Source organism: Hirsutella rhossiliensis, assembly GCF_020360975.1.
Source record: "Hirsutella rhossiliensis strain HR02 chromosome Unknown scaffold00003, whole genome shotgun sequence".
NCBI classification, from domain to species: Eukaryota; Fungi; Ascomycota; class Sordariomycetes; order Hypocreales; family Ophiocordycipitaceae; genus Hirsutella; species Hirsutella rhossiliensis.
Genome location: NW_025408669.1, coordinates 1250036 through 1277781, shown reverse-complemented (window position 1 = coordinate 1277781; position 27746 = coordinate 1250036). Strand labels below are relative to the sequence as shown.

Sequence of the window (27746 nt, the reverse complement as noted above, 5' to 3'; positions counted from 1 at the left end):
GCATTCCTCCCTCGGCGTCGCCCAACGGTCTCAGCCAGTCCACGGAGCAAGAAATCATCATGATACATATCCAGCCTCTGCCAGGGGCGCTGCCAGCGGATCCTCCAGCACGTCCCCGTGTTTCCCAACGACATCCCGCCTTGCTCTCTCAATGTCAGGCAGGAGGACATGGGACGCTGTCAAAAAGCCCCCAATGGTAAAGGCGCAGCGACACCATGGGGCGTCGACTCGTGACACGGGCGCCGAATCGGATCGGTCCGAGTCTTGGAGCCGCGCTCGACCAGACGTGCGAAGCGAGAAGGGTCGGACCAGGCCGGCACCGGCGAGCCTGGATGCCCACAGTCCCATTTCATATCTGTACCTCACATTCGACACCCTTCTGCCCACATTGCCAGCGGCTGAGCACGGCCAACAACCGCCGCCCTGCCCCGACCTGAGGCGCCTCGACTCGCCGCTCACATGGAGCCCCGTGCGGAAATACGTCCTCCTCGCCATGTCCTGCACCGCAACCTTTCTCACGGCCTACGCAGCCGGGTCCTACTCGCCGCCTGCGGCCGTCATGGCCCAAGACTTCGGTACAAGCCGCCTCGTCATCTTGGTGGGCATCACCACCTTCTGCCTTGGCTTCGCCATTGCCCCCATGGCCCTGGCACCCATCTCCGAGATCTGGGGCCGCTTCCCCGTCTTCGTCGCTGCCGGAATCGTCTTTGTTGTCTCCCAAGTTGCTTGTTCCTTCATGCCCAACGCCACCGGCATGTTGGTCGCTCGCTTGCTCACTGGGGTCGGAGCCTCGGTCTTTAGTGCCGTCGTCGGTGGCGTCATTGCCGACCTGTGGGACAACAAGGACAGGAACACCCCCATGGCTCTGTTTAGCTGCGCCGTGTTGACCGGCACAGGGGCAGGCCCGTTGGTGGCGACGGCGTTGGTCCAAAGCATCAGCAATCCAACGCTGGCGTGGAAGTGGGTGTTTTGGCACCAGGTCATCATGGACGCAGTCTTGGTGGTAGCCATCTTCGTCCTGTGCAAGGAGAGCCGGGCGTCGGTGCTGCTGACGAAAAGGGCACAGCTTTTGAATAAGTGGTATGCCGAGCTGGAAGGTCAAGGCACCTATGGCCTGTGGACATTGGGCCCTGCGAGCATGGCCATCAATACCTCGGATGGCTTGAGCGACGCCACGCTCGGGGGAGAGGGCGGCGGCGACACTCCACAGAGTCAGTTGCGGCGGATTCGATGGCTGGTCAGGGAGGACGAGCAGCGACCCCCTGTGCGCAAGATGATGACACTGTCCATCCAGCGACCGTTCCACATGCTGTTCACAGAGCCCATCGTCTTCTGCTTCTCGCTTTGGGCCGCCTTCTCCTGGGGCATCCTGTACTTGTCCTTTTCCGTCGTCCCCTTTCTGTACGAGACGGATCTGGACAAGGCGGGCCGCGTATACGTGGCCATGATTGTGGCGGGCGCCGTCGCGACGGTCGTGAGCATCGCGCAGCAGCAGCTCTTGCAGCATCCACAGTGGAGGGCCCACGACGACGGCTTCCGGTACAGCGACTCCAAGTTCTGGGCCTTGCTGAGACGCAGGCTGCCCCCAGAATCGCCCGAGGCTAGGCTCTACTTTGCCTGCGTCACCGCCATGTTCCTCCCCGCCGGCCTCTTTGGCGCCTTCATGTGCCCACGATACATGGACGGGTATGCAGAGGCCGTCGGCCTGGGCTTCGCCACCTGCGGCATCTACTCCGTCTACCTCGCCACCTTCAACTACCTGGCCGACGCATACGGCGCCTACGCCTCATCCGCCCTGGCTGCGCAAAGCTGCTGCAGGAATATTGTCGGCGGGGGCTTTCCCCTGCTGACCAGAGCCTTATTCAGCAATCTGGGGCTCAGGGGCGCGGGCGGCCTCCTGGGAGGCATCGCGACGGTGCTGACCATTACGCCGTGGGTGCTGGTCTTTTTCGGGGAATCGGTCCGGACCAGGAGCAGATTCGCAACCGTAAGTTCAGCGCAAAGAAGCCGGACCTGGCTTCTCCAACGAGTGGAGAGATGACGTCTAACTCTCAGGACAGTCTCTGCAGAAATAAGGTGGCTGTTTAGGCCACCAGTAGAGATGCCTCGAAATTCGCCAGACGCACATGTTCCGCGTGGACATGTTGCGCGCAACCAGCCTTGACCGTCAGATGACGGTGTGGCATGATTCTCCGGAACAGCTGTACTTGATCATGGCACATGTTACTCTCATGACGGAGCTTTGAGTTTCTTCGCAAAGCAGTGGCCTTGACACCATTACTCGGCTCGCGACAAGCTGCGTTCGTCACCTATGGCATACATAGCCCAAGATAAAATGGCAAGTCTTGAACAGGTGCATGCGCTATGTGTGTCCAGGTGAAGACGGACGATTAGGAGCTCCTCTTGACTCGACTTCCTACACGCCTCTCTTAAACCTCCCTGTGCCGTCGGGGTCGATGCCGGGCCTCACGTGATGAGACGGCCAAGGACGGGACTGCGTCTCGAGAGAATTATTGTCACCCGTAAGCGCATTCGATTCGTTTTGCAGCGACTCGCTGGCTCTCCCTGGTGGGAGCGCGGACAAGCCTGGACGACCATCGGCGGCTCGGGCGTTGATATTGCATCGGTCGAGATCTGAATCCGGGTGTCGTTGCTCACAATGGACGCTTCCGGTCGCAGCTACTTTGAACTGGCAGCTTGTACCTGCGCCTGCTCGTAGATCCAGTCGTTCAAACCGTTCTTGTTTCTGTGGCTGCCGCGTCAGCAAGCGCCATCTCACAACACGGGATAGAGAGTGAATGGGGCGAGGCAAAAGCACCTGGCAATCTCGATAGCGTAGAACTGCATTCTGGGGACTGCGGATGAGGCGTCAGGACATGGGCACAGCTCGGACAACTGGTATTCATCCTACCAAAGATGGTGGTGTTCTCCTCGTACTCGACCTTGGGGCTGTTTCGGACCATGGTGCCAAAGTTGTAGTCGTCGACTTTCTTTTCGTATGTCATCATAAAGGTCCTCCAGCGCTCCTTGCCTGTCTTGCTCTTCATTTCGTCCTCGTCAATGGTAGCAGCGGGGTCGAAGTTGGGAAAGGCCTCTTTGAGGTGGTTGTATATGTCGTCGTCCATCTTGGTCAGCCGGATGGTCGAGCCCTTGACCTTCTCGAGGATGGACCAGTACGTCTGCATGTGCTTGACGACCTTCACGGCGAACTGCTTCTCTATCTGCACCGCGAACCGTTGGTCAGCCGCCAGTCAGGTTGGGTCTTGCAACTCGACGCACCTCCTCCATGTTTCCGGCATCCTCGGCCTTGAAGTCTTTGGGTACGGGGCCCGTCGACAAGCTCTCCATTGGATCCATGTTGCTATGGGAGATCTGGCGCATTGAAACACAGCGTCGCTGCGCAGAGAAGTCGTCTTTTCGCCAGGGCTATGTCTGCACTCTGCACTGCAATAAGTTGGTACGAAATTTCGCCCAGATAAACCGCGGGGCAGGGGGGTGCTCTGACGCACCGGGATAGTCCCCGTGCGTGAAATATAACAATACTGTGTCAAAACACTGTATTGACGTCCTTTGCGAGGCGACTACGCGTCACTTCCAACAACAAGCGACAGAGTGCTCGGGTGTGCATCAGTCAAGCCGATGGCCTCTCGTCACACTTCTCCCTCCCTGCATGTCGCTTTACTTCTCCGCCTCAGCCAACAGGCGATTGGGCCGCAATGTTCCTGGGCGGTAAGGAAGCGATGGTCCTACCAACACAACACTCGTGTGATTGCATGCGATTGATCACCGCTGAGTCGACATCATTCATCAATGCGGCGAGGCTCGGTATCAAGGCCTCGGTTGGCGAAAGAAGGGGCCGGCCACCAAGAAACGACTCCTCCGCCTATGGCAACGTGATCCTCAGCCCGTAGAGCTGAGCGGCTCGTCGGCTGCCGACCTGGAGCCGCAACAAGATCATTTGTTCGCGCCCTTCTTCTTCTCGCTTTACCTGGGGGACAGGCGCCGAAGCCAAGGTGGGGTGGGGTGGAGGCCGTGCGTGGGTAGATGCGCTCCTGTGTCAACAGTGGGCAAGCAGAGAACAATATCAAGACAATGGTCAGCTCGACAATCCAAGTATAAACCTGGCCTCTTGATCCCTTAGCATTGTTCGAGTGCGGGCACCGCGCCAACTGCCATGGACATACGGCTCTGTATTTCCCCTGCCCACCAGCGTGGGCAGGCACTGCGAGAACCGGACAAGGCCTGCATCCTTTGCTCCTCTCTTGTCATTCGGTTCGCTTCACGGCGCTCTCAGTCGCCCTCATCAGGCGATGAAGTCAGAATCAAAGGAATCCGTCACCGCATGCTCTCAGCTCAAGGCTTCAAGCTCTGCGGATCTCGCCTCGACTTGTCCCGGCTCGGCCCATGCCCAGTCCGGGCATGCCAAGTCTTCCTGGGGCAGCCTCTTTGCCTTCACCCAGCGTACACATGTCCGAGTCCTCCTCGCGGCAATCGTGGCATCGGGAGCCACCGCTGCCCTGCGAACTGCCTTGGCCATCTTCCTCGGCCGCATCTTTGACATCGTTGCCGACCGCGGCAACGGGCTCCGATCCGGTCCCAATGCTCTCGAGGCTGTCTCCAGATGGTGCCTGGTTCTGGTCGGCCTTGGCCTGGGCAACTGGCTTGCCAACGCCGCCTTTCTGGCACTGTGGACTCTCTTCGGAGAGCTTCAGGCCGACAGTGCTCGTTGCCGCGTCTTCCAATCCCTGCTCACCCGGGATCTAGCCTGGTTCGACATGTTAGACCAGGGGACATCTGGCCTTCTCGTCAGAATACAAACGTGAGCCATCATGCGTTCCCTCCCCTTGCCGTGCCTCATTGAGACACTCATAGCTGACGCGCGCTGTAGACAGACACGCGAGCTCCAAGCCGCGACCTCACAAATCTTTGGCTTCTTGGTTTGCGATGCTCTGACTTCGTGTGCCTCTCTCATCATTGCGCTGTACTACTCGTGGAGGATAACTCTGGTGTTACTCGCCACCCTGCCGCTATCTCTCATTGTCCTGTCTCTCGCCACTCGACAGCTCGAACCAGCCATTCGAGCGCAAAAGGCCCATCTGGAAAAGGCCACGAGGCTCACCACGGCGTCCGTCACCGCCATCGACCTTGTCAAGGTCTTTAATGGCTTCGACAGAGAACTGCGGCACTACCGCAACGCTCTCAGATGGGCAAGAAGGCACTACCTGGTGCAAGCCCGATGCAACTCGACCCAGATGGGATACATTGCCTTCTGGGTCGTCGCAATGTTTGTGCTTGGGTTCTGGTATGGCAGCATCTTGGTCAGGGATGGGCTTCCGCCTGGCCATGTCGTTACGACTTTTTACTCGACTTTGGCTGCTTTTCAGGGCATCGAAGCGTTGGTTCCTCACTGGCTTGTACTTTCAAAAGGCATGTCGGCGGGAAGCTTTCTGTCGTCAATCGCCGCGAAACCAGAGACCTCGAGATCCAAGGCGCTCGTCGATACGGCCCCTCGGACCACCCGACTGGAGCACTGTGTTGGCGACGTGCAGCTTAATAGTGTGTGTGTTTGGGACCCCGTCCCCGTCAGCGTTCTTCAGCCGACTCAGCTAACACGACTGCAGGTGAGCTTTGCATATCCTTCCAATCCGGCAACGACAGTTCTCGACACGTCTTCCTTTGCCTTTCCGGCGGGACAGACCACCTTTCTTGTCGGTAAAAGCGGATCTGGGAAAAGCACCGTGGGCAGCCTCTTGGCCAAGTTGTATGAGCCCCTGGCCGGGCAAATCCTCATCGACGGGCGGCCCCTTGAACTGCTCGACGACAACTGGGTCCGCGAGAACATTACCCTGGTACAGCAGTCAAGCATTCTTTTCAGCGATTCATTATTCAACAACATTGCTCTCGGAAATCCGAGCCCTGAAAAGGCTACCTTGAAAGAAGTCCTCGGCGCCTGCCAGGCAGCACTTTTGCAGTCAACGCTTGCCAGCCTTCCCCAAGGTCTCGATACCCAGGTCGGGCCTCGAGGCTTCGAACTGAGCGGTGGGCAGAAGCAAAAGGTTGCCCTCGCTCGAGCGCGACTGAGGAATCCGACAATTCTCATTCTCGACGAGATCACCAGCGGCCTCGACCAAGTAGGTCGGGCACTGGTCATGGACGCCATCAGAGAGTGGCGAAGAGACAAGACGACCATTATCATAACCCACGACACCTCCAACATCGACGACGACGAATATGTGTACGTCATGGATAATGCATCCGTGGTTCGAGAGGGGTTCAAACGAGATCTTCCTGGCCTGCGCGATAGCATCTTTCCGACGCCAAACTCTCCAGCCAAGGGCCTCGTGGGATCCTCGGCCCAGAAGATCAGAAGGATCTCGTTCTTTCGTCCTACCAGCTGCACCAACACGCCGCGTACGGACGCGACCTGCCTATCACGGCCTTCATCCCAGGGCCTGTGCGGCCATGTTTTTAGCAGCCTAATACCTCAACCCGGACCGGCTAATAAAGCATCTCTCGGGGTTGATGCAGCGCACGCATTGAAAACGAAGCTGCAAGAGATAATTAAACGTCCCATTTCTTCTCATCGGCCTGCATCAGGAGATAGGGCGACTGTGTTTTTTGAGGCAGAGAGGCGGCGCTTTTCCGCCTTCATCAATAACAAGTTCTTTCCGGCACCGGAAAGGGAGCCAGATGATCAGAAGGGATGCCCAACCAATATCGAGACCAGCCTAGAAGAAGACCCATCAGATACCTCTGGAGAAGACGACGTCGACTTCATCTTTGGGGCTGCCGAGCGGCGAGAAAACATACCAAGGCTGCGTCTGAGGGCCAGAGCCCTGGAAAGCGCCAACCCTCCCTTGGCGAGCCAAAAGCCGGCGGAGAAAGCTTCTCTCCTGTCAATCTTGGCTACGCTTTGGCCGACCCTGGGACAATTTGACAGACTGCTTCTTGTTCTCGGGCTCATGGTCTGTCTCATCGGAGCCGTGTCAACCCCGGCCTTTGCCTACTGCTTGGCACAGCTGATGGGTGTCATGTGGTCGTCTGGTGAAAAGGCTGCGGAGGGCCAGAAATGGGCAATCTGTCTCGTTGTAGTCGCCGTCACTGACGGTCTCTGCACGGGTGGCAGTCGCTACCTTCTGGAGAATGTCGGCCAAGCCTGGGTTGATGGCATTCGCGTCCAGGCACTCGCCAGGATTATGCAGCAGCCCAAGTCGTGGTTTGACGGGACAAATCACTCGCCCGGTCGCATCAACGAGCGTCTTGAGAGAAATGCGGAAGAGATGCGAAACATTGTCGGCCGATTCGTTCCCATCGTCGTCGTCGTGACCACCATCATGTCCATATCGCTCTTGTGGGCTCTGGCCACTTCGTGGAGGCTGACTCTAGTGGCCCTGGCACCTCTGCCTGTCGTCTTCGCCACAGTCAAGGGCTATGCCTCTGTCAGCAGCGAGTGGGAGAGCAAATGCAATGAGGGCGCAGAAGACTGCAGCGCCGCCTTGACCGAGATTCTCCTCAACCTCCGCGTTGTCCGAGCCTTGACCCTGGAGGCACACTTCGCCCAGAGGTACCGACAATGTGCAAAACATACGTTGCGTCTTGGCATGAGGCGAGCAAAACACACCAGCTGGCTGTTTGGCCTGTATCAATCCATGAGCTATGCCCTCACGGCCCTCGTCTTCTACTACAGCACCAGCCTGCTAGCCCAGGACACCCACGCCGATGTCGCGAGCGTGGTGCAGGTCGTCAACCTGCTGCTGTTTAGCATCGGCACTTCATCTGAGATTCTCAACGGCATTCCTCAACTCACGATGGCACAAGCCGCAGCCGCCCCTTTGCTCGGATATGCAAACTTGCCTTTGGATCGTCCTCGGCAGGGACAAGCGGCAACGGAGCTTGACAGTCCTCTTCCTTTACGAATGCATGATCTGACCTTTTCATACCCCCGTCGAGCCACGGACCCAGTCCTCAACGGAGTCTCGCTCGGGATTGTGTCGGGAGAATGCACAGTCATTGTCGGCCAATCTGGCTGCGGCAAGTCGACTCTTGTCTCCCTGCTGCTCGGCTTGCACGCGGCCCCCGAGCCGTCAGATCCTGCCAATGCTCCGCCTCTCAGCTTCGCGGGAGTCTCGTGCTCAAACGTCGACCTGCAGCACCTTCGCTCCACGATGGCCTACGTTCCCCAGTCTCCATTTCTCTTCCCCGCCACTATAACCGAAAACATTGCGTACGGGCTCGCCGAAGACTCACCACATCGTCACATCGCGAGCATTGCACAGGCGGCACAAGCAGCAGGACTACACGACTTCATCGCCTCCTTGCCCGAGGGTTACAACACCGTTGTCGGAGACGGCGGGCTCGCTCTTTCCGGCGGGCAGGCTCAGCGGTTGAGCATCGCGCGAGCGCTCGTCCGGCAGCCCCGACTTCTTGTCATGGATGAGCCGACCAGCGCCCTCGACGCAGACAGCTCGCAGACGGTGCGCCGGACAATCACGCGGCTGGTCCAACAGACCCGGACGTTGCCGGGCGGCATGGCCGTGGTCTTGGTCACGCACAGCCGCGACGTGATGCGGCTGGCGGACAGGCTCATTGTGCTGAGCAACGGCATCAAGGTCGACGAGGGCAGCTACCAGGCGCTTGCCCGGAAGAAAGGGCCCTTCTTAGATCTCATCAGCGGCGGACAGTGGGCGGGAGACAACGAGTGCAATGTCGACGACTGCAAGTAGCCGAGGACGGACTCATGAAAAGCACTGCGAGGTGCTGGCCGTCGGGGGGCGTGACGTGTGCGTGTAAGGAAAGTGTACAATAGAACAGAGCTGCGTGTGCGAGGCCTCCATCTGAGGCGGGAACAGCGCCGAACCTTTTTTTTTGGCTATTTGATGAATTACGATGGTAGGAAGATTAGGAACGGCAGCATACTTGACCGTCGCTCTTCTTGTGAAGAACAGGGTGCTTAGTTACTCATTGAGTCCCCCCGACGCACGGGGAAAGGGAAGCCGAGGCACCCCGATCGCGAGTGAGAATCGCTGTGTTTGAACTGCTTTTAGGTGATGGCAATTATAACACCAATTATTTATGTGATGAGGTATCTCTATATGTGCGTCGAAGAAAGTCGTCATGCAGTCATAATAGGGGCCCCGGTGCTATACAAACTTTTCCACCTCCCTTTGTGTCGGCGTCGTGCCGCTGCTCGTCAGTGGCTCACCACTCCCGTTCTGTCCCCGGCGAGAGCAAGTGTCCGGGTAGCATCGAAACTATGAGCGCATCGGCCATTACCTCCTCTTCGACCTGAGAAACCCCTCCAGAGAGAGGCCTTTCTTCCTCTGTTGTCCGGCATATTGCCCGGGCTGTTGCCCGGGACGGCTTGGTTCCACCCAAACCGCTCTTTCGCGCCCTCTCCGTCGTCTCGGCCGGCCCTCGTCCTCTTCGCCCGTGGGCATGAGCATCTGCAGGGCCGGATCTTGGCTCGGCGGCAGGGTAACGTCGCTCCTCGTGCCTAGGATGGGATCATCCTTGAGCGTCTCTGGGTGCAGTTCCAGCTTGTCTGTGCCGATTGACCTCCCAATCTTGGCTGCGTCAATCATGACCTGCAAATCAATTTTGCTCTCCGTGTTTTCAGACACTTCTGTGGCAGAACCAGGGGCCGTCCGATCTCGACGTGGCTCCTCGCAGCCCTCGCTTCCCACAGACAACGAGTTCTTGGGGCCCTGACTCGGAAAACTTCCAGTGGTCTGCGGTGACACATTCCCCAATTCGTGGCGCCTTCCGCTGGATTCGATGCGTCTGCGAGGTCGCGACCACGAACAAGACGAAAAGCATGCCCATAGACGCCGCAACGGTCTCGTCAAGGTTTGAAAAATACGCGCGAAGAACCGGAAAAGCGCCAGCACATAGCGGTCCGGCACCTGACGAAGCAGGGCCCCGAGCGGTATGGTGAGCAGGCCGAAAAGCAAGCTCCATCCCCATTGCGCCCCTGTCAAGGGCACCGTGTCGAATGCCTCCCCTCCCTTGAATATGATGGCAAGCTGACCTGCCATTGTCAAGAGCTGCACCCCGATGAACCAGGGGTTGCGCAGCACGCTTTGGTACCAGATGTCAAGCTTGTTATCTACCCTACGGCAGTTGTGTTGGTTAAAAAACTGCATCCAGACGTATATGTTGAACACTAGCGTCTGCAATACCTCAGCCTCGAATTTGGTATCGGGGTTGAAGATGTCCCATCCGGCGTAATGAACTGTGAACACCACGGCAAGCTGGTAGATGGCTTGGCCGAGAATCATTTTCCACATGGTGATGCTGATGATGGGCGAGTTTCGCGGTTCGGGCTTGCGCTTGAGGAATTCGGGCGACGGGAGATCGGTTGCGAGTCCAAGCGAAGCAAAAATGTCCATGATGAGGTTGATCCAGAGGAGTTGCACCACGGTGAATATGGGCTCGCCGACAAGGACCGAGATGGTGAGAATACTCGCGGTGATGTTGATGGTGAATTGAAACTGCAGCACCGCACCGAGTCAGATTCTGCGCTCTCTTTGCAATTCGCCTGTGGAGTCCACCAACTGATGGAAACCAAAGGCATGAGACGTCTACTTACCTGGCAAAACTTCTTGACTGCGTCGTTGACGGTGCGGCCCCAGCTCAACGCCTTGACAATGGATGCGAAGTTATCGTCGAGAAGGATAATCGAGGCAGCTTCCTTGGCCACCTCGGTCCCCTGGATGCCCATGGCAAGGCCGACGTCGGCAGCTTTGAGGGCTAGCGCGTCGTTGGTGCCGTCACCGGTGACGGCCACCGTCTCCTTCATCTCCTTGAGGTGCGAGACCAAGAGGAGCTTATCCTCCGGGCTGGTCCTCGCCAGAACTTGCAGACGCGGAATCACAGCGTCAAGTTGAGACGGAGAAAGTTTCCGGAATGTAGGACCATCCATGGCTACGCCGCCAGCCGTGTAGATGCCGCACTCGGCAGCAATAGCCTTGGCCGTCAGGAAGTTATCGCCCGTAACCATACGGACAAACACGCCAGCTTCCTGACACTTGCGGACCGATTCGACAACTTCGAGGCGCAGAGGGTCTTGAATACCGAAAACACCAATAAAGACCAGGCCCGAGGCCAGCCATTCCAGATTGACGGCGGCAGGATCGTCGTCCTCAAACTCAAAGACCTCGGAGGCGTCGAAATCCCGAAACGCAATGGCCACCGGCCGCAGCATGTTGTCGGCATAGTTCTGAGTTGTAAGGCGAACACCAGTTCTGTCTTCTTCCGAGAGTCGACGAGCGGTGAGGTCGTCTGTTGGGTCGTCCATGACATAGGCGCAGAACTCGAAAACGACCTCGGCCGCTCCCTTGACGAGCAGCCTGTACCTCTCGTCGGGCAGCTTGACAAGAGCAGCCATCCACTTCCGTGAAGACTGGAAGGGGAGCATGGTCACTATCGGGTTGTTAGCCCGTTCCACACTCAACAGGCCCAACCCGAGGCGGTCTCGGCTGAATTTGAGCAGTGCCATCTCGGTGCTGGAGCCAAAGTAGCCCGACCCGGCCGTCTCGTCGCTCTCGAAGGCGGTGGAATTAAGGGCCATGCTATCCTTGATGAGATCCTTGACCTCGCTGGACAGCGACGAGGCGAGTCGAGCCGATGTGTCGCCTCGAATGACAGTCGAGTTGGGCGCAGACTGGCCGACACCGACCGCCACCGTCTCCATATCGTCAAAGCTGCAATCGAGCCCGACCCGGCCCGCGACAACCGTCATCTTGTTCTGCGTCAGGGTGCCTGTTTTATCAGAACAGACGCAGGTGACGTTCCCCATAATCTCGCACGAGCGGATGAGTCGAACCAGGTTGTTGTCCTTGAGCATCCGCTTGGTCGCAAACGCCAGGGCGACGGTGACGTTGAGAGCCAAACCCTCGGGGACGGCGATGACGACGACAGTGATGGAAATGATGACGTTTTGGAAGAAGACGGCAGCCTTTTTGGGCGGCCCCCCTTGGTTCATGTGCTTGAGATTGACCAGGTAGCGGATGGTGAGAACGACGAAGAAGATGGCACCGGCAACGGCGCCGAAGATGATGAGCTGCTTGCCCAGACGGCCAAGCTTCGCCTGGAGGGGCGTCTCCTGGACATCCTCGCGCAGGGACATGAGAGTGCGCCCATAGGTCGAGTTGGCACCGACCGAAGTGACGAGATAGCGACCGACACCACATGTGACGGTGGTGCCGCTCAGAATGAAGGGGTCGGCGAGGGCGGCATGCGAGGCGTTGTGGTCGTCGGGAATGGTCTTGTGGACGGGGGCAGACTCGCCCGAGACGGGAGACTCGTCGATGTGCAGCCCGGAAGCTTGGATAAGGATGCCGTCGACGGCCAGCACCTCGCCAGCCTCAATATACATGACGTCGCCAACGAGGACGTCGTGCATCCATATCCGCTGGGCCCTGCCGGAACGAACGACGGTGACCTCGCGCTGCTTCTTGCGCTCGTTGAGCTTTTCGAACTTGTGATTCTGCTGCCAGTCGTTGGCGGCGCTAGCCAGGACAATGGCGATGATGGCCACGATGACGGTTACGCCATCCACCCACTCGATGTTGGACGTGCCGAAATCGGCGCTGACGGAGCGGTAGATGCCAATGGCGACGGAGACGGCGGCAGTAATGGTGAGGAGAATGAGAAGCTTGTCGTTGAAGGCGACCCACATGAGCTTGAGGAACGATTTGTGGCGGCGTCGAGGTAGCTGGTTGGTGCCAAAGATGCGCTTCCGGTCGGCGAAGCGACGCTGGTCGGCGGCGGCGGCGGCGTCGCCCCGGCGTATCGCGTGGGGAGCGGGAGACGATGACGGAGGGCCGGTGGCTTGAAGGACTGGGGCGCGGCTCTCGCGGCCAGCGGCGACGGCTTCGTCGAAAGAGACTAGGCCATCGATATCAGTCTCGTCGGCGCCGAGGCCAGCGGTGACATCAGTGCGGAGACCCGCAGCGAGCCCGCATAGGCCACCGAAGGCATCGAGAGCTGCGAGGCTGCGAAAGGTGAGGAGGGTGTGCAGCTGGGTCGGGGTGAAGGCGAATTTGTTGGCGGGCGGCGGCGAGTCGTCGCCCAGGTCGGCGGTCAGAGGGCGGCCATTGTGGACCGGGACAAGTTCATCTTGGCCACGGCGCGGGATTGTCGTGGGCGTAATGGTATCCATGAAAAGAAGCCCCGTGCGCCGCTTCGCGATGGTGGAGGCGGGAGGAGAGCGGCGCTCGAGGCTGGGCTCGTCGGGCTCGTCTCGCCTGTGGGACGGAAGGAGGCGAGGAGTAGGCGGCAGGGTGGGCGGATGGAAAGTTGGAGTAGTGATGTCGTACAACGGCCATGGTCTGGGAGGTCAGCCTGCACGATATATGAGCCGTGGTATCCTTACTGGATGAGACTTGAAAGAGCCAAGAGACTCGAGCCACTAGAGCTACATGGGGGTGTGGAGGCTCCTCGCTGCCGTTGGTCCAAGTTTGTGTGACTCAACACGGATGGCCGTCAGCGACGTTGGAAGTATCCGCATTCGTACGTACTGTGCAGCTACCAAGTCTTGGCAAGCGCACGTGATTTCGAGGAGACACTGAGCTACAACGCCACGCGAGGATGCTCATGGTCTCGGCAAGCAAAAGACTCTGCTCTCGAGGCCCAACGGCGAGCTGCTTCCGTGGCTGGCGAGCCAAGCGCACACACGAGCCCCCGTATCGTATCGATCGATGTTAAGACACCATGGAGACTGCAAGAACCGGTTGAGCCGGCAGAGACGCTAGACCCCGGTTTCCGAGCAGTCAGGGTCGATGGTCGAATGGTACTGTAAGAGGGAGTTTTCCGCTAGTCGGCATTGAAAACTGGCGACGAGGTACAAGAGGGTCGCTTACGCCTGGGCCGTGGCATCGCCATTGCAGGCCGTCCTGTCTGGGAACGTATGCCGGAGCCTGTTTGTTCCCTCGTTGACAGCCTGGAGAGCGGTGGAGAATCAGCTGCAGAGGCGCGGGAGCAAAAGCCAGGGTCGGCGTCTGTCGAGGGCAATTGAGCCGGTTGACGCATGTCGGTACGATTGGTGACGCGTCTCTTCTTGATGGGGAATAGGGAAGGTACCTAGGTACCTAATTCACCAACAATTCTGCCCATGTACTAGGTAGGTACCTAACGTACCGAGACACATACCGGGGTAGGTATCTTTTTCTAAGGCAGGTACGGAGTACTTTATCTACCTACCTCAAGTACCCGCACTCATCGGCCCGAGAGAGAGTCAGGCCAGAGTGTGGGGAAGGAAGGCTGTTGGCCAAAAAAAGTCCCTCGAGTTCCTCCCCAGCAGCCGACGGCAATGAACTTATGCGACGGCTATACGAAAAGCGCCCCCGAGTTTTTGCCGGGTAAACGCTTGCCCTGCATGCGACATTCAGCACATCCAGTGTTCGCCGCCTCGGCTTCCCGCCGATATTGACGGAACCTCGCAAATAACTCTCCCATCCGCCTGCTTGCGTCACCGATGCTTGCCGAGTCCTCCTCCTCTGGCTGAGACGAGCTCCGCCATCCGTGCTCGCACCATGTTTGCCGTGCGCCACCTACCAAGTATTGACAATGATTATCAGGCTCGTCCGTACTGTGCAGTACATGCGCACGCAAGAGACGCATCAATCCACATGCCGTCAGCATCGGCGATGCCGACCGCGGCTGCTTGTCGTGGCAGAACAAAAATTGAATGTACATCTCGCCTTCGTTGGCACGCACTGACAACGTAGATGTGTGTCACCCTGGACGGCCTTGGTCCTCTTGCTTGCGAGAGCTCGGCTCGTGCATGGAGAGCAGAGAGGCACGGTCGAGGCCGATTGCTTCTTGGCCCGGCTCGCGGCTCGTCACTCAGGTCAAACCATTGCAACATCTGATCTATTGTACACAATGAGTTGCCGTGTCTCTGCCCTGCATCATGTCTCAGCGGCCCTGGGGAGCGCAAGCCAACAGATGATTGATGCGAGATCTGTGGCGCGCCATCCCTCGGCCGCGTGTCCGACATCTATATCAGAACGAGGCGCCCAGGAAGTTAAAGCCCATCGCCATCTTCTCCTCCAACTCATTGTCTCTCCCTCGAGCTGGCCTCATCCTTCCCTGACCCAGGAGCCGAACGGTGTAAAGCAGGAAGTCGGGAGCAGCCGTATCATTCTTTTGTTGAATAAGGTCATGCAGCGGGGCTGTCCAGTTCGTCTCCGAGAATTCTATCCATCATGGCCCGGCTGCTATCTTTTCTCCTTCAGCTGCAGCACCTCGTGAGGCATGCTTCGGCCAGCAGCGCACCCTGTCGCGGCCCCATTGCGCCCCGCGTCATGATTATTTCCATGGCATGTCTTTCCCTCCCCCGTGTTTCCTTGCATCCATGCTTGCCATCCTGTCCATCCGTTGTATGGACCATGCTCTTGCAACACTCGAAGCATGCATGCCCCGACGTGCTACGGATAGAAAGGCCCAGCCCAGTCTAACCTGCATCAAACCACCATAGTGGACACCAGAGGCAGACTCGTGGCATCGGCGGTTCCATGAATCCGAGCTGGGCAATCTCTCTGCCGTTGCCGTCGCCTCGCCCGGCCTCTCCATGCTCTTCCCGCACGTCTCATGTACCGAGGACGGCCGCGTCTGCCAGGTCACGGTGGGCGAGGGGGAGGTCAACGCGGCGGCGTCCATGATGGCCCTCGTGCTGTCGCAGAGGTTCAACCTTGGCCAGACCTACTTCCTCATCGCCGGCATCGCCGGCGTCAACCCCCGGCACGCCACCCTGGGCAGCGTGGCTCTGTCCCGGTTCGCCGTCCAGGTCGCCCTGCAGTATGAAATCGACCCACGCTCCTTGCCGGCCAACTGGACGACGGGCTACATCGCATACGGCCGCGACTATCCGTTCGAGTATCCCAGCATCACGTACGGCACCGAGGTCTTTGAGCTCAACGAGCGCCTGCGCGATGCCGCCCTCGCCCTGGCTTCCCGCGCCTCCCTGACCGACGACCAAATCTCCCGCCAGTATCGCGCCCGGTACGCGGCAAGGGGTCAGAATCCCTTCGCCGCCGCCGCGCGCCCTCCCAGCGTCGTCAAGTGCGACTGCACAACCAGCGACGTCTACTTCTCGGGCACCAGGCTTTCCCAGGTGTTTGAGAAGACGACCGAGACATGGACAAACGGCACCGGCGTCTACTGCATGACGGCCCAGGAAGAAAACGCCACGCTCGAGGTCCTGGTGAGAGCTGCCATCGAGAGCATCGTCGACTTTTCCAGAATCATCGTCATGCGCACAGGTGAGTGCAATCTACCGACTGTTGCATGGGGCCGGAGGAATCATCGTCGACGCGTGGACATTGCCAACGGCCCCTAACCCGACGCCGATGAATACGCAGGTTCCGACTTTGATCGCCCTCCGCCCGGCGTCTCTGACTGGGAGCACCTGGCCACCGTCGATCAAAACGGCTTCAACATCGCCATTGACAACATATACAACGCCGGCATCGAAATCGTCAAGGGCATCGTTACCGAGTGGGACCCCGTCTTTCGGCAAGGCATCGTGCCCACAAACTATATCGGCGACATACTCGGCAGCCTTGGAGGCATCCCAGACTTTGGGCTCGGCAGCGTCACCGGCGGCAAGCCCGTCGCTCCGGCCGGCGGTAGGGGTGGCCTGGCCAAGCGGCGAACGAGACGGCTTGGGCGGTTCGCCCTTCGGACGGGCGGCGGGCTGTGACTTGGCTGATCACCTTTGGGGCTGTTCCCAGCAGTAGTGATGACAATTGCGGTCCATCGCTCGTAGGGAGAGGACACCGATGCTCGTACAATCGTCGTCTCCGTGTGCCTCGCCTAGTACTCGTCGTTTGGCTTGCGTCGATAAAGCAAGCCTGCGGGGGTCATTTATTTATATATATATATACATATATATATATATATTCTTCTTCGAGGTGGGGCCCCCTTGCCCACGAGTCTTCCTCTGCCAGCAACGGCTTGATGAACGCGCAGTGCCCAGCGTCCTGACGCACAAGCACCAAGCAGGTGGCAGCAAAGAATGTGTAAACTCGGGGGCCATATTTGAGACCCGTCCTTGAAACCTATCAACAAATGGGGAGACGAGAAGGGAGCGACGAAGAACAGCGCCCCTGGCCATGTATCTGGAGTGACATGCATGCCACTCCACCGTCTTGTAGTAGAGCGCAAACACTACGTAGATGTATGGTTCACGCCAAGTCGGTGCTGCAACCTGCGGAGCAATTGTCGCAGTCATAAGTTGAACGCTTTGGGGCAAGTAGCTGCGCCTTCGTCGGCTTGCTTCTACGGTAATCCTAACTCGCGCATCAGCAAGCATGCCTCAACCATGAAAATTGAAGTGCCAACTCACCACATCATTATACAATGCTTCGCTTTCGGTGCCTTACCTCAAGGACGCTCGATCAATGCTCGAGCCAGCCGTGGTCCCTGTGCGGAAGGGGTACTGGCGATCGACAACTCCCACGCAACTACCTCAATCCTGGGCAGCTGGCATGCCGTGGTTTTGCGTCGTGCTCTGGTCGATCTGTAAGAGACAGACTCATGAGCCCATAAACCTGAGCTTCCCAGTGCCTACCATTCGAGCCATTCGTCCTGCGACACAGTCACGCACAGAGTGCTCCATCGGCGAGCGAGCCATAACACGGCAAAGTGAAGCGCCAGAAGGATGAGGCTTGACCCCAGGCCTGCAGACAAAGGACGCATGTTGTAAGAGAGCCCGTGGCTGGCTTGTCTCCGCCGCTCATGGGAAGAGCCCGTAGCGCTGCTTGGAAGACCCAAATCAAAGGCTGCCACGATTACCAGCGGTATACTCACTTCAAGACTGGCGACCAAGGGCCAACACGGACGAGCGAGGGTGCCGAGCTTGATAAAGAAGATGCCTAGCCGAACAAGAAACCTGACAAGATCACATCTGAGCCCTAGAGCGGTGGAGGCGCGGTGCAGAGCCAGTTCCATCTGATAGCGCACCTCTCCTCCTCTAGTACGAGGAGGTGCCATGAGAAGAGGTGGAGAGAATGGCTCCTCGGGGCTCGTCCGCGAGCGGCCATTGCTATCGCGCGCCACTTGAGGCTCATCGTCATCATTTTTCAGCTGTGTCAAGGTACGACCGCTGCGATGTGAGACATTGGGTTGTGCAAGGGTCTGCGTGGCCTCGTCTCGTTCTGTGGATGGTACGCCATCCCTGTCGCCCGGCCTTGGCCATGGACTAGATTCCTCACGCGGAGTCATTCGCCTGCGTGTTCGCTCCTTTCGCGGGTCTGCAAAGCTGTAAGATCCAAAAGACCACGGGCTCGTCGTCGATTCGCATTTACCTGGAACAGGAGTACCCGGGGGGGCTGGAGAGTCTAGATTCTGGACTCGGCTGCTGCGTGGGCTAGATGACGTAGCCGCGGTCCTGTCTCCTCTTGTGATGCCGTCGAAGCTCGTCTCGCTCTTCATAGCAATCAAGACTTCATTTGCACTTGGGCGCTCCGCTGGGTCCAGCGCCAGCAGCTTCTTCAACAGCTTGTACAGCCGCGGCGGCAGGTCTGTGCGCTCGCGTCGCTCGTCCTGGAATCCTTTCCAGTCGACGATTTCGGCCCGGAGCAGCTCGATATCCTCGAGCTCTTCTTGAATGGCGTTGGCTCCCTGATACGGAAGCCTACCAAAGCACATGAAGTAGAGGATCATGCCCAGCGAGAACATGTCAGATTTTGTAGTGAAGTTGCCGTACCGGCCATTGGCGTCCATCTTCAACACCTCTGGGGCGCAGTAGGAGATGGTGCCCGTGGAGCCAGTGGATTTGCGCACCACGTTCTCCGGCTGGACCTCTCCAAAGTCGCTGATGAGGCATTGCAGCATGCCACCTTCCCGGTGGAGGAGGCAGTTGTTAGGCTTGAGATCGCGATGGATGTAGTTGGCGGCGTGCAGGTAGGCAACTCCAGACGTAATGTCTTTGAAGAATGAGTAGATGTCTTCAAAAGATAGCTGTGGCTTTGCCTGCGAGAGGTGGTGGGGTGGCTCTGCCTGGCCCTTGGAGCGACGGCGCATCCGAGCCTTGAGCTCCTCTTTGGTTGCTTCACGTGGCGCGCTGCCGACAACGTACTGATGGAGGTCCCCGCTGTTGCAGTATTGCTGTAGGATGAAGGCACAGGCAACACTGGGACCGAATCGGGTGAGCTGCACGTCCTCGAGCCAGACGTGGCGGTAAGAGACGAGGTTCGGGTGCGAAAGCTTGGCCAGAAGCTCAACCTCAATCAAAACCTTTTCCAGCCAGGCATGGTCGTCGCCGACTGGGACCCGTTTGCAAGCGAAATGACCTAGCTGGCAGCCATCAATTTCGTGCCTAACAAGCAGCACGACGCCTTTCCCGCCTCTGCCCAGTACAGTTTCTTCGACGAAAAAGGTTTTGAAGTAGTCAGGGCTGAAGGCATTTCTTCGTATCCTGCTCCCCTCGGCCTGGCCTACGCCGGGGGTGCTCGAGACAAACTCTGCTTCCTCATCGAGGGTAACAGAGGGGGGGGTAGAGTGCACCGAAGGAGTGCCGGCCAGCGCAGGGTGGAAGAGCCTCCTGACGGGACTGGGAGGGCCGTTTGGCGGCGCAGAGACTTCGTTCCCCGCGCGGAGCATACGAAAATAGTCTGGATTGACATACTCATGACTCATGTCGTAATGTCTGTCAAGAGGTCGTTCGGGAGACGAAGCATGACCAAGAGGCTGGTGACATGTCGGGCATTCGGTGCGACGGATCTCGAGGCGGTGGGAATCGGGATCACGAACGACGACGGAGTTGTGGTGGCGACTGCGTCATAGCCAGTCAGCACGATGGCCTTTGGTAATCGCGAGGAACAACAAGGGGATTGGCGGTCTTGAAGACGCACAGCACAATCTCACGACCCTCACGAGGGTGGTAGGGGATTAGCGACATGACGAGTTCCGCAAATCGGTGGACATGACGAGCGGCCAGGATCGGAGAGGACGCGATTTGACGAATCGTGTGTGAGAGATGGCGGAAGTAAGAAGGACGAAGCTCTTGGAGAGACCAGGTACCTAGGTACTCTACACCATCATGTCATCCATGCAGCAATCGGGGTCTGCAGCTTGTTATATGCCTAGGCGTTAAAGCAACGTTTCGACAACGTCTACAAAGCAATTGACTCCCACATTGAAGCAGTACGTTGAGGCCGTTCGCCCTCTCTTCCCCACGGCGACCCGCGAGTTGGCGACCGACGTCTGCGCGAACGCTTGGCGCGCCTGGTTCGACGGTGGCAACGAGGACGTAGGAAGCAGACATCGAGTTGAGCGCCTCGTGTTCTAGAGAATCTTGCTGACTTTTGGTACGATATTCTTCTTGTTATGGACCCCTGGCCGGTTTCGCCCCATCACGCAGGCCACCAAAGCATGTTTCCCACGTGCCGACGTTGCCTTTAGCTGCCATCCTCCTTCCGTTCACAGTTGGCCGATCCCCAGGTGCTCGGGGTCAGCCTGCACGATCCGAAGCGTGTTCGTGTTGCCCATGCCGCCCTTCCAGCCCTGCACGACGACGACGGTGTCGCCGATGGTCAAGGTCTTGAGCTGCAGGGCGTGGTTGACCGCCCACTTGATGCGCCTGTCGACGTCCTCCTGCCAGTTGACCTTCTCAAAGTCGGGCTTGGCCTCGGGGAATAGGAAGGGATAGACGCCGCGATATAGGTGGGCGAAACGAGACGTTGTGGCGTTGCGGGTCACCATGAAGATGGGGCACACCGGACGATACTTGGAGAGTAGCCTGGCCGACTCGCCCGAAGTGGACAGGACGATGATGCCACCGGCTCCGAGATCGAGCGACGCGCGGACAGCCGCCATGGCGCACGACTCGACGGTGCTTACCGGGCGCTTGACTAGAGTGCACAGCTCCTCAAAGTGAGACACGTATGGGATCGAGTTCTCGGCCTTGAGACAGGCCTCGTGCATCTCGCGAACGGCCTCGACAGGGTAGCTCCCCTTGGCCGTCTCGCCCGAAAGCATGACGCAGTCGGCTCCGTCCGTGATGGCATTGCCGACGTCGCTGATCTCGGCTCGGGTGGGACGCGGGTTCTTGATCATCGACTCGAGCATCTGGGTGGCGCAAATGACTGGCTTGCCGGCCATGTTGCACATAGCAATAAGCTTCTTCTGCGCCGCAAACACCTCGGCGGCAGGGATCTCGATGCCGAGATCTCCACGAGCGACCATGACACCGTCCGTCTCGTTGAGGATCTCCTGGAAGTTGTTGAGGCCCTGGCGGTTTTCGATCTTGGCAATGATCTGGATCCCTTTGCCCTCGGCGCCCAACACCTCACGGATATCCTTGATGTCCTGCGCGCGACGGATAAAGGACGCAAAGATCATATCGACCTTGTTCTTGCAGCCGAACTTGAGGTCGGCCTTGTCCTTTTCCGAGAGGGCAGGGAGATCGACATCTGTGTTTGGCAGATTGACGCCCTTGCGGGATGAGATGAAGCCATTGTTTCGGGCTCGGACCTCAATGGTCTTTTCGTCCTTGATGCTGAGCACGTCGAATGCAAGAACACCGTCGTCGACATAAATGATGCGACCGGGCTGAATGACCTTTGTGATGTTCTTGTAGTCGACATACCTGCGGTCAGGGTGTTGCCGTGATCAGCAAGTCGCGGCTTAGGAGGCACGCCAAAGAGGAGGAAAGGGGGGGAGGTCGGCCGGCGTCGACTCTATGCTCAATTTTACGGCAGAGACTCACATGTTTTTGGTGTCGCACGAGGTGGCGAACTTATCATCAGTGGTGATGTTCAAGACGTTGCCGACGGAGATGGGGAGGTCTTCGTCGTTTTTGGTGTTGCCGGTGCGAATCTCAGGCCCCTTGGTGTCGAGGGCAATGGCAACGGGTCGCCCGGGGTGGCAGTCGACAGCGGCACGAGCATGGTCGATGACGGACTGGTGGTAGTCGTAGGAGCCGTGCGAGAAATTCATGCGGACGACGTTGAGGCCGGCATCGCGGAGGCGGTTGATGGCCTCGACCGAGTTGGTCTTGGGCCCTATGGTGCAGATGATGGAGGAGCGGCGGTAGTTGCGCTCGGGGCTAAAGGCCGTGTTGAGCGAAGCCAGCCAGTTGATGCGTCCACCACCGTTGAGGTGGTCCTGCTGGGCAGCGGCCATGATGCTAAAAGATCGGGAACGGTTGGGCTTGTCGGCCATGTTGATTTGAGACGACGAAAAAGAAGTAGAAAAATGTCCTTACTTGGAGGACCGGCACGCTGTCGAGCTGACGACGGGAAAGGATCGAGCCAAGTAGTGCGGGCGAGGAAGGAGGAAGAAAGATTGCTCGGTGCAAAGTAGCAAGGACAGATGTGAGCTAGGTAGGCAGGACTCGTGAGCGACAAGCACGGAATGATGGTGAGTGCTTTGGGGGAGAATCAGGAAGCTCGAGATGGGGTGAGCGGGGTGCTGACCTCGAAGCTGCTGAGAGCTTGGCCCAAAAGTCTTGGACCGGCGAAAGAGCCTTGGTGTGTATGGAATAGGGGGCTGAAGCTCGTCGGTGGGCAAGGCAGACGGGCAATTGGGCTAGATTGGCGCGAGGTCGAGGCGGGACTGGAAGAGAGGAGAAGAGAAAGGGAGAAATGGAAGCGGCAGAGATGTATGCCAAGCGTGGTGGTTGTGGTGGGGTTGGCAGCAGTTGCCCCGCCTCAGTCTAGCTTACATACCGGTAGCTGTCCGCCGATTAACTTATGTATTTCGTCGCCAATCGTGTTCCCCCTGTGGCCCTCAACCTACTATTTTCCTCCGCCAAGGTCCGCCAGTTACACAACCAATGCGTTGGTCAGAATAGGGATGAGGGCAAGGTGCTTAAAGAAAAAGCCCGAGCATAGACGTGCCAACTGCCGTTGGTTCAACACTAACTTAGAGAAGTTGGGGAATGCTTCCTTGGCTTGCTCGGCGAGTTGGTCCATCAAAACGGGCTGAAACCCAGCGGAAACACACGGTTGCAGCGGGTTAAGGGCACTCGTTACTGCTGCTACGTATTTCGAAAGAAAGAAAAAAAGCGGATAGGATGCTTTGATCCAGGTCGAGGGGTCGTCGACTCCGATGCATGTGCTGCGTCAAGTCGTGTAACCGTGAATGGGCCCCCGTCTCTCGCCCCTACGATGGACCCGGCATTCACGGTCCTGGAGCAGCCTACGGAGTATAAAAGGCGGAAACCGCAAGGCTCTGCGCCACGATCATCTGCGAGTCAGTACTGTGCGACGATGTCTTTCCAGGGTATGAGATTGCCCTAGTTTCCGTTTGCCACGTCTAATAAGCTTCCATTCAACCTCAACGGTACCGAGGCAGTACGTGTGTAATTACATCGCGCACGCCGGGGACCCAAGGCCGGCACTTCAAAGGCACTTGACCCACCGGTCACTGCAGCCCCTCCCTCCCGACAACCGCACGTTGCCAGCGCCAGCCAGCAGGTACGTACCTGGTACGGAGTACCTTGCGCCATGTGTCCAGTGCTGAGTCAACGTGTGGCTTCCTCCTCCGGAGGCCGTGATCAACACCACCGACCGCAAGGCGTATTTCCCTTCTTCACCTCTGGTGTCAAGCGCCAGTGACCTTTTTTCCCGTCAAACCCCCAAGAAGAGCCTCTCCCTCCCAGACCTCGTCGACTCCCTCTGTACCTCTCTGTTCCCGTCGATCCATTGGCACATCCGTCCATCATGGTGGTGTGTTTTCCATTTCCCTCCGTCACTCAAGTGCAAGCCGAGCCAGGCCGAGCCAACCTCTTTTGCGCGCAAGCCTTCAAGCACTCATCCACGCCCAACGCCCCCCTAACCCAACCCATTTCCCCCTTTTTACGCGAATTCTCTAAGATTTTTCGCAGTTACTCAACCTGCTGACGCTGGGACTCTGGTCAAAGGTCGGACGATTGACACACTACGCCTTCGACGCCGTTCTCCGTGCGTCGCCACGCCCCCTGTCGACCGACCCCCACAGTCACTAACAACGTCGCCTTCCAGTCTCCGCCTTTCTTGCGGGCATGAAGCGGTCGACGGGATTGACGTGAGTCTTTTGATGCAGTACCATCTTCGTCGTGTCTTGTGGCCGGCTCCCTAACTCGTGCCCTGCCGCGGCATTTCCTAGGCCTAGTTTCAAGACGGACAAAGTCGCTGGTGAAAACAAAGAAGTATCGAAATGGATCGACAAGTATCTCGGCGTCGGTGAGTGGGTGATGGACCAGTCAGTCGCCATCGCCGGCTCCAGCGGCTTCTTCGAGCGCACTCGATGAGACCCAACCCCTCGGCCGCAGTGTCCGCATCATGACACCAACCTATTTCGCGGCCTTCCCCGAACGAAATCACTTGTACATCGTTTGGCCGGTTGGCTGCCCGACGAGGTTGTCTGTTCGTCAAAGCCGCATGATTATGGCTCACGCTTCGGAGCCCAATCATCTACGCAACGATCCGCAGTTTTCCGCTCGTCTCTCTGTTTTTATGTCACCTTTTCCCATAGTCGTGAGGCGCTCTGGTTGGCATTATGATTCAAGAGCTTGATATTGAAATAAATGATGGCATATCAGCCCCCTACCGTCCCCGAGCATTCTGGACACTGAGAAAACGGGCCATTATGCTCCCAAGACAATCCAACTCTACGAGCCATCTTCTGTGACCCGTCAAGCTGTGTCGGTCTGTCAAGGCCGTCACACGCCTATACGGAAAGTCTAAAGGCCATCGGGACATGGTCAAACCAGCTCGTCAAAGAGAGAAGGTGTTTTTTTTGGTTCTGCCCAATCTTACGTCTGATTCTAACCTGGCTCTGCCCTGGTACCGCAACACAGCACGCAAGCAGTACAGCCCAGATGCGCATACACAAGGTCATGGTGGCGCGACTGGGAGGTCCTTGCCGTGGTCGTGCTCAGCTAGAAACTCCGGGGGCACATCGTTCTCGCTGTCCCTTCTGCCCCGGACGTCGGCATAGTCCAACTGACTCTTGACTGGTACGCGCTCTGCATCGTCTAGGCGCGAGACGAAGAGATCTGCCGGGACTTCATTGTCGCTCTCTGCAAGGACGTCGCCCCGGCCCGGCTCTTCACGATTCACCGGGTCGTCGTCCCCGAACTCATCAGCGGCAGGCGACATCCCGGGACGATCGCCGGCGGCATTCCCAACGACTCCACCATTGGCGCCGTCGACGATGCCTTTGAGAACGTCATGGGCCTCTTTGAACGTCTCCCACTCAGCCCCAATGGCGCAAATGAGCAGGTTCCAGCGCTTGCTCTCGGCCACTTGCATACGCTGTGCCAGCCCTGCTACAACCTCATCCATTATGGGAAGCTGGCTTCGTATCAGATCATCCCGGGATACCTTCTTCCCGTCCAAGGCCAAGAAGGACCGAGTCGATTTGCTCGTCCCAGCCTTCATAATCTCTCGTAGCCTCGACTCGAAGTGGGTTACCAGGGCGACGACTTCTTGCCAGACGATGCTGCCTTGCTCCAGAGCCTGTTGCTCTTCGCCGATATGAGCTCGTTGCTGCTCCAGAATCTCGACCTCGGCTTCCCACCATGCTCTTGCCATTTCGATAGTGCGCCGCTGCGGGATAAGTCGCATGAAGTCCAATCCTCCGGTTGACCTCGCCTCCTCGCCTTCGTCCTTGCCACGGTCGAGCATCTCCGGGCCTAGCGGGTGAACAGGAGGACGGCGCAAGAGAGTATTGACCTCGGCATCTACATCCTTGAGAGCGCCACGGTACCCGCTGAGCCCAGCTTCCCGTTTGCTCTTGACGTCGTTCATCCTCTCTTTAAGCCGCCGGCGCCGGTTTTGCATCCCCGCAAGCATCTCCTCCAGCTGCCGAATCTCGTCGTTGAGGGAATCATGCTCTGACCCGAGTTTCCGCAGTTCTTGGCCCAGAGGCTCCTCGTCATCGTTCTCCAGAACCTTGAGCTCGTCGCATATTTCAATTCTTTTTGTGCAAAGGCCATCTAGTCGGGCTAGCGCTGTCTTGCGCTCCGACAGGGCCGCCTTCGCTTGTGCGTCTTCCTCTCGCTTGAGATCCGCCAAGTCCGCAAGCGACTCTCGGAGCCCATTGCGCACTTCCTGCAGTCCCATGCGTTGCTGCTTTTCCGGCTGGCGCACCGGGATCACGTTGCCCTCGGGCGTCGACCGAGGAGGAATATAGAGACTCTTGGGCAGCCGAGAACCAGTACTCGCGTCGGAAGAGAAGGTGCCCGTAGGCGTAGTGCTCCCATCTTCACTCCGTCCGGACCCGTCGCCTATAGACCTCGCGCCCGAGCTTCCTGTACCGTCTGCCACCAGGGCTGTGGCCTGCAGGTCAAGGAGCCGCTGGATTTCCTGCTCCAAGCCCCGTTGCTTTCTCCGCAGCCCTCGCCATGCCGAATCCGAGGCTCGAGAAACTAATGACTCCGGTCTGTGGTCGACAAGGGAGCCGGGAAGCTCACGAGAGCTTTCCCCGTGTCTATCTTTTGGCCACTTCGGGCTCGCGGCGTTGCTCATCATTGTAGATGCGGATATCGGCGGCGGAGGACCCGTAAACATGGGCGGCTGCCTCGGCTTTGAGGATGAAGCCGCGGAGCAGGGCCTGTAGTGTCTGGAGTTGGTCGATTCGCTCCGGCTTGACGCATGTGTCACATGCCGCCTCAGTCGAGCTCGCGGGGGGCTTTCGTCGAGATATGGGTGAGCATTGTCAGGCCGAGGTTCAAGCTGCTCAAGTTGGTATTCGCTCGGGGATTGACCGGGGGAACGATGGGGAGACGCCATGCCGGCGCCGCGGTAGAGGGGGGAGGCCATTTTTGGAGATGTCGGTTCCATAGCTAGAAGAAAGAGAGGCGCCAGAAAGGTGCAAAATGGGGGATGGTAATGGCTAAGGAGGTTGTCGCGATGATGGCATCAGGCCTGCAATTCTGAGAACCACTGAGGACGGTCCTTAGACTTGACACAATAAATACCTAGATAACTATACGGAAGCGAGCGAGGAGGAGAGCACGAACCGGACGAGGGCAAAATGACCGAGTGGCATTTGCAGTCCGATCAGCAAGAGGCAGATGAGCGCAGCCAAATGCGCATGCGCACGAGGACACCTGGTGTAACTACTAGGGTCTGCACAGGAAGAGGGAGAGCGAAGGCCATAGGTACCTACCTAGGTGAGGATAAGCAGGTACCTGCCTCCAGGTGAAGTAGTACCCCAAGACATATTCTTGGATACCTAGGTTTTTGGTACCTAGATAGGTACATAGAACATTAGTTCTACCTTACCTACCTGTATCGAAGCCTTATACATTGGAAACCTAATACCCTGCTAATAGTAATTCCTTAATACGGTAGGTACGGAGCACCTTGGGCACAAGGTGCATCTCAGTTCCCCAAGTTCCACCGTAGATCTTGGTCCACAGCACCACCCAACCCGCGTTTTCGCGCGCGACCAACCCCCTCAAGCGACAGGGAGCTCGACGACCTCGCCCACGCCTCCCCCCCTTGAAGACGCCCGACTTAGAATACTGAGCCCCGCGACCTCTACTGCGTACCTCAGGACGGCAACTCCCGCTCCGATGCGCCAGGCCCATCGGCATCCACCTGGCACCAATTGTCCCGCTACCTGCGAGCGAGCAAACTTGCTCGTCCTCTGTCCTCACTTCCTCGGATCGGCTTGACGGACATCCTTTGGCCTGCCTGAAACGCTTCCGTGAATCGCTCTTGATCGCCCGGTCGACCGTTTTGATACCTTCTCCTCGTAACGAGGCCCTCGACTCTCCAGCGGCCACCTCGGGCATAACGTCGCCC

At 58.2% G+C, this 27746-nt stretch overlaps 9 protein-coding genes across 9 annotated transcripts; 4 read left to right on the top strand and 5 right to left on the bottom strand.

The window, feature by feature from the left end:
- Window positions 1–193: 193 nt before the first annotated feature.
- HRG_02915 (major facilitator superfamily domain-containing protein) lies at window positions 194–2088 on the top strand (the record flags this gene model as incomplete). The annotated part of the gene is made up of 3 exons (XM_044861386.1): window positions 194–1539; window positions 1606–1987; window positions 2056–2088. 3 exons carry the CDS (start codon window positions 194–196, stop codon window positions 2086–2088), a joined length of 1761 nt encoding a protein of 586 aa, XP_044722412.1.
- A 591-nt stretch (window positions 2089–2679) lies between these two features.
- Window positions 2680–3357, bottom strand: HRG_02914 (polysaccharide biosynthesis domain-containing protein; the record flags this gene model as incomplete). Its single annotated transcript, XM_044861385.1, has 4 exons — window positions 2680–2746; window positions 2819–2855; window positions 2912–3221; window positions 3280–3357. 4 exons carry the CDS (start codon window positions 3355–3357, stop codon window positions 2680–2682), a joined length of 492 nt encoding a protein of 163 aa, XP_044722411.1.
- A 953-nt stretch (window positions 3358–4310) lies between these two features.
- HRG_02913 (ABC transporter transmembrane domain-containing protein) lies at window positions 4311–8723 on the top strand (the record flags this gene model as incomplete). Its single annotated transcript, XM_044861384.1, has 5 exons — window positions 4311–4819; window positions 4889–5558; window positions 5622–6291; window positions 6360–6454; window positions 6624–8723. 5 exons carry the CDS (start codon window positions 4311–4313, stop codon window positions 8721–8723), a joined length of 4044 nt encoding a protein of 1347 aa, XP_044722410.1.
- Window positions 8724–9269: 546 nt separating this feature from the next.
- On the bottom strand, window positions 9270–13162 carry HRG_02912 (e1-E2 ATPase domain-containing protein; the record flags this gene model as incomplete). Its single annotated transcript, XM_044861383.1, has 3 exons — window positions 9270–9780; window positions 9871–10490; window positions 10589–13162. The coding sequence occupies 3 exons, from the start codon at window positions 13160–13162 to the stop codon at window positions 9270–9272; spliced, it is 3705 nt and encodes a 1234-aa protein (XP_044722409.1).
- Window positions 13163–15209: 2047 nt separating this feature from the next.
- On the top strand, window positions 15210–16705 carry HRG_02911 (purine nucleoside permease (NUP) domain-containing protein; the record flags this gene model as incomplete). The annotated part of the gene is made up of 3 exons (XM_044861382.1): window positions 15210–15323; window positions 15482–16265; window positions 16365–16705. 3 exons carry the CDS (start codon window positions 15210–15212, stop codon window positions 16703–16705), a joined length of 1239 nt encoding a protein of 412 aa, XP_044722408.1.
- A 1390-nt stretch (window positions 16706–18095) lies between these two features.
- HRG_02910 (kinase) lies at window positions 18096–19906 on the bottom strand (the record flags this gene model as incomplete). The annotated part of the gene is made up of 4 exons (XM_044861381.1): window positions 18096–18109; window positions 18219–18257; window positions 18312–19780; window positions 19860–19906. The coding sequence occupies 4 exons, from the start codon at window positions 19904–19906 to the stop codon at window positions 18096–18098; spliced, it is 1569 nt and encodes a 522-aa protein (XP_044722407.1).
- A 521-nt stretch (window positions 19907–20427) lies between these two features.
- Window positions 20428–22170, bottom strand: HRG_02909 (pyruvate kinase, barrel domain-containing protein; the record flags this gene model as incomplete). Its single annotated transcript, XM_044861380.1, has 2 exons — window positions 20428–21595; window positions 21716–22170. The coding sequence occupies 2 exons, from the start codon at window positions 22168–22170 to the stop codon at window positions 20428–20430; spliced, it is 1623 nt and encodes a 540-aa protein (XP_044722406.1).
- A 1502-nt stretch (window positions 22171–23672) lies between these two features.
- On the top strand, window positions 23673–24241 carry HRG_02908 (uncharacterized protein; the record flags this gene model as incomplete). Its single annotated transcript, XM_044861379.1, has 4 exons — window positions 23673–23678; window positions 23837–23912; window positions 23973–24015; window positions 24097–24241. 4 exons carry the CDS (start codon window positions 23673–23675, stop codon window positions 24239–24241), a joined length of 270 nt encoding a protein of 89 aa, XP_044722405.1.
- Window positions 24242–24827: 586 nt separating this feature from the next.
- On the bottom strand, window positions 24828–26057 carry HRG_02907 (Atg28p-like protein; the record flags this gene model as incomplete). The annotated part of the gene is made up of 1 exon (XM_044861378.1): window positions 24828–26057. One exon carries the CDS (start codon window positions 26055–26057, stop codon window positions 24828–24830), a length of 1230 nt encoding a protein of 409 aa, XP_044722404.1.
- Between the last annotated feature and the right edge of the window lie 1689 nt (window positions 26058–27746).